This window comes from Syzygium oleosum, unplaced genomic scaffold, assembly GCF_021117445.2.
Source record: "Syzygium oleosum isolate NSW1041296 unplaced genomic scaffold, Sole_v2.1 Sole_v2.01, whole genome shotgun sequence".
Classification (NCBI taxonomy): Eukaryota; Viridiplantae; Streptophyta; class Magnoliopsida; order Myrtales; family Myrtaceae; genus Syzygium; species Syzygium oleosum.
The window spans coordinates 10,823,116-10,826,763 of record NW_026607485.1 but is presented as its reverse complement, the minus strand read 5'-3'; the positions used below and the strand labels follow the sequence as shown (position 1 = coordinate 10,826,763).

At 38.8% G+C, this 3,648-nt stretch overlaps 1 protein-coding gene across 1 annotated transcript; it reads left to right on the top strand.

Annotated features, from left to right (window-relative positions):
- The first annotated feature begins 829 nt into the window (after positions 1-829).
- On the top strand, positions 830-1,882 carry LOC115692611 (ethylene-responsive transcription factor ERF098). Its single transcript, XM_030619519.2, has 2 exons — positions 830-1,371; positions 1,769-1,882. Exon 1 carries the CDS (start codon positions 907-909, stop codon positions 1,342-1,344), a length of 438 nt encoding a protein of 145 aa, XP_030475379.1. The 5' UTR covers positions 830-906; the 3' UTR covers positions 1,345-1,371; positions 1,769-1,882.
- Positions 1,883-3,648: the final 1,766 nt, after the last annotated feature.

Sequence of the window (3,648 nt, the reverse complement as noted above, 5' to 3'; positions counted from 1 at the left end):
GTCCGTTCAACGTAATATAACGTTATTCATGTGCTATCCTTGCACATTCACGCCACTTTCCCGCTGGACGTAACTTTCAGGAGACCTGTTGGGCCAATCGAAACAGGAAACCGACTGGCACGAAACCTCGAGAGGTCACATACATTCAAGATTTTAGTAATTGGACATGATGCCACTGACGACCCAGCTTGCTGTTTTTTTTCAGTATTTCCTTTTGACCATACAGAAATATCTCGAGACCACCAGATAAAATATTCTGATTCATAATATTTGTGGGACCTCGCCTTGCTTTATGGTGATATGGATTACAAGAATCGGAGAGGGGGAAAAAAACACGGAGGAAGCTTCTGTCCGAGTTCCCGTTGCATATAATTTAATAAGAATATGTTATCGCCCAACGACCCATGTCAAAAAGTAAGACCCAAAGATGTAAATTCGGACGACACGATCTATATGATTCGAGGATTCTAATCCCCGAGAGACAAAGTAAAAAAGGAAAAAGGATTCCAACCAGAGCTTGCCAAATGCCTCCGTCCCAGTAAACTGCAAATGGGGTTAACACAAGAATTTCGCTTTGAATGATTATTCTTCATAGTAATGGTCGAACAATCGAATTTTTAATTTGCCATTGAAAAGAACCTGCCGAGAAGGGCAAGAAGGATCAGGGTCCCCATATCTCCCCTTCATATTCATTTGATTATTACCGAAAGCCCAACGTAGTCAAACGCAAGTTGGTCGGGACTAAATTTAATATTAAACCCGTCGAGACTCACGTATGACAAGTATGCTTAGCGCACACAACTTCTGAAACCTATATATATTCACCTACGAATGAAACGTAATTATCTCCCTCCAAACCCTCCATTTCTATTTACTCTCCAGAGTCCGTAGACCTTCTTTCGCGCAATGGAAGACGACCACAACAAAGGGAAAAGGCAGCAAGAGAAGGAGCAAGACGAGGTGCGGTACCGAGGAGTGAGGAGGAGGCCGTGGGGGAAGTATGCAGCCGAGATTCGAGACCCAAATAGGAACGGAGCGCGGTCATGGCTCGGGACTTTTGAGACCGCGGAGGAAGCGGCCCGGGCTTACGATAGGGCGGCTTTCAACCTGAGAGGCCACATGGCGATCCTGAATTTCCCTCACGAGTATTATCCGAAAGTCATGGGGTCTCCTCCATACCCGCCTGGGATTGCGACTTCAATGGCTCGCTCTTCGGGGTCGTCGTCTTCGGGTAGTAACACGAAAGAGAGCGGGAAAGGGAAGGAGGTTTTTGAGTTTGAGTACTTAGATGACAAGATATTGGAGGAGCTTCTTGAGCAAGAAGAAGAGGGGAAGAAGAAATGAGGATCGCAGTGTAGACGTTTGAGTTTTGTATGCACTTGTTCTTCCATCTCTTTTAATCTGCATAAAAAGGTCTTTCGTAGTTTGTCGAGCAGAGGCTGGGTGCTTAGGGTTTTGCTATGAACTACTCTAAAAAAGATTATTCATGTATCAACGTCCAGAAATTAGTTTTAGACGGAATGCCAATAATGTGATTTTGTAAAGCCTTGCTTTACTTGATCAAAGAATAAAATTGTTCATGTAATTCCAAATTTTGACAAACTATTTCAGATATTGTTACTAATAATCTGATTAATATAATTATTGAACTTTTTTTCTCCTGGTTCATGTATGCAGTTTACTTTTTTGGGTAAAAAGAGTTTATTCCGTAGATTTTGAAGATTTTGGACAAAGGGAATATCTAACGAGACAATGCGTTCTGTTTCAGATGGAGATCAATTATTCCCGAATGACCGAAAGGGCATCGTGACGCAAGAAGATGGGGGTTGAAAGACTAAATTGAGCCACTGATTGGAGCATCTCAAAGACTATTTGGTCATCAACATTGCTTAGAATCACTAACCACCCTCTATAATATGAAAGAATATGTTACTTAGCTGAAATTATATGTATCAAAGAATATGTCTCCCCAAAGCTGATTCTGACTTGTGTCGCCTCCTACTCAGAACACATTGAGAAAACTATTTCAGCTTTAAGAGGCATGTACTCATAATTCTTGGAGCTTCTTTTTTAGACAAGGGTACAAAAATCCTATTTTCGCATCGATGAGTTGTAGACATAATTATAATAATCCCTAAACTCTGACTCGATTTTCAAAACATCATCCCGAAAATGACAATTTCAAATGCAATTGTACCATCGAACTTTTATAAAATTGTTCGTTGTAAATTTTTTCCATTAAATTTCACATGTTTTTCCCGAAGCGGGCTATTAACTTCGCTGTGACTGTGCACAATGTGATGCCGGCGTCTCTAAAAAAGGGGGCCATCATCAATATCACGCCTTCTACATCTTTGCCTTTGTGTATGAAAAAGAGTCATGGTCGTCCACTCTCTCTCAGTCACTCTCTTTCTCTCCATCGCCGCCTGCTCTCTCTCTCTCTCTCTCTCCGGGCATGTAAGTGCGAGAAAGGTGGCAATCTTGAATCGAAGATCTTAAGGTTGAAGGTCGCAAAATCTCGAGGGAGATAGGCTGTGATTCTCCAATCTTAAGATAGACAAGATTTTATCAGTACAAGAGATTTTGTGAAAAAAGGAAACGCATATATATTCTTCCAACTTGTTCTTAATTATTAGCAGCCATATATTCCCTGAAGAAGGAAGTGCACAATCATCTGAAAATCACCGAGTGATCAGAACCTTATCATTCGAGATTACGTTTGTATTAGAGTTAAAGCAATCGACCGTGACTTGGAAGATTCTTCTTATCTGTTGCGCCACTCCAAATTATTACCTTGTGTCTTTATCTTATAAAATCGAGTGCGAAATCATTTATTTTCGAAGTTAAGACAATGAAACTCATATTGGATTAATTAACTTTTCAAGAAGACTAAATGAACTCATCCTACTTCATAGGGATGATGACACAAAAAGTCTTTGAACTTTAGTCCAATGTGCAATTTGGTCCATGAACTTTTAATTTGTTTAATATAGTCTTGAACTTTAGCCTAATGTTCAATATGGTTCGTGAACTTTTAATTTATTCAATATGGTCCCTAGACTTTTGGTACATGTTTAATGTAGTTGCTAAACTATATGAAGATGTTTAATATAGTCCCATAACTTGAATTATGGAAGGAGTACATTGAATATTTTCTTATAGTTCAGAGACTAAATTGGATATGTACCAAAAGTTCAGAGATGACATTGAACAAATTAAAAGTTAAGGGACTAAATTGCACATTCAGTTCAAGTTTAGGGACTATATTGAACAAATTAAAAGTTCAGGATCTAAATTATTCATTGGCCAAAGTTCAGGGACTGTTTGTGTTGTTTTCCCTACTTCATAATGAGCTAAGATGATTTGTCATGTAGAAGCATGTGGAGAGAGTGTAATGGCTATGAAAAGGGAAAATGAAACAAATGGTCCCCAAATTTTATTCAATGTGCGATGTAGTCCTGAACTTTTAATTTGTTTAATGATGTACCTGAACTTTAGCCCAATGTGTATTGTCGTCCCTCAACTTTCAATTTATTCAATGTGGTCCCTAAACTTTTGATATATGTTCAATTTAGTCTCTGGACAATATGAAAATGTTCGATATTATCCCTCAACTTGAATTAATATAATGATAACACTGAATAATAA

Bases quoted from the DNA above. Each gene is read 5' to 3' on its own strand.
- LOC115692611 (XM_030619519.2), top strand. From the start codon at position 907: ATGGAAGACGACCACAACAAAGGGAAAAGGCAGCAAGAGAAGGAGCAA.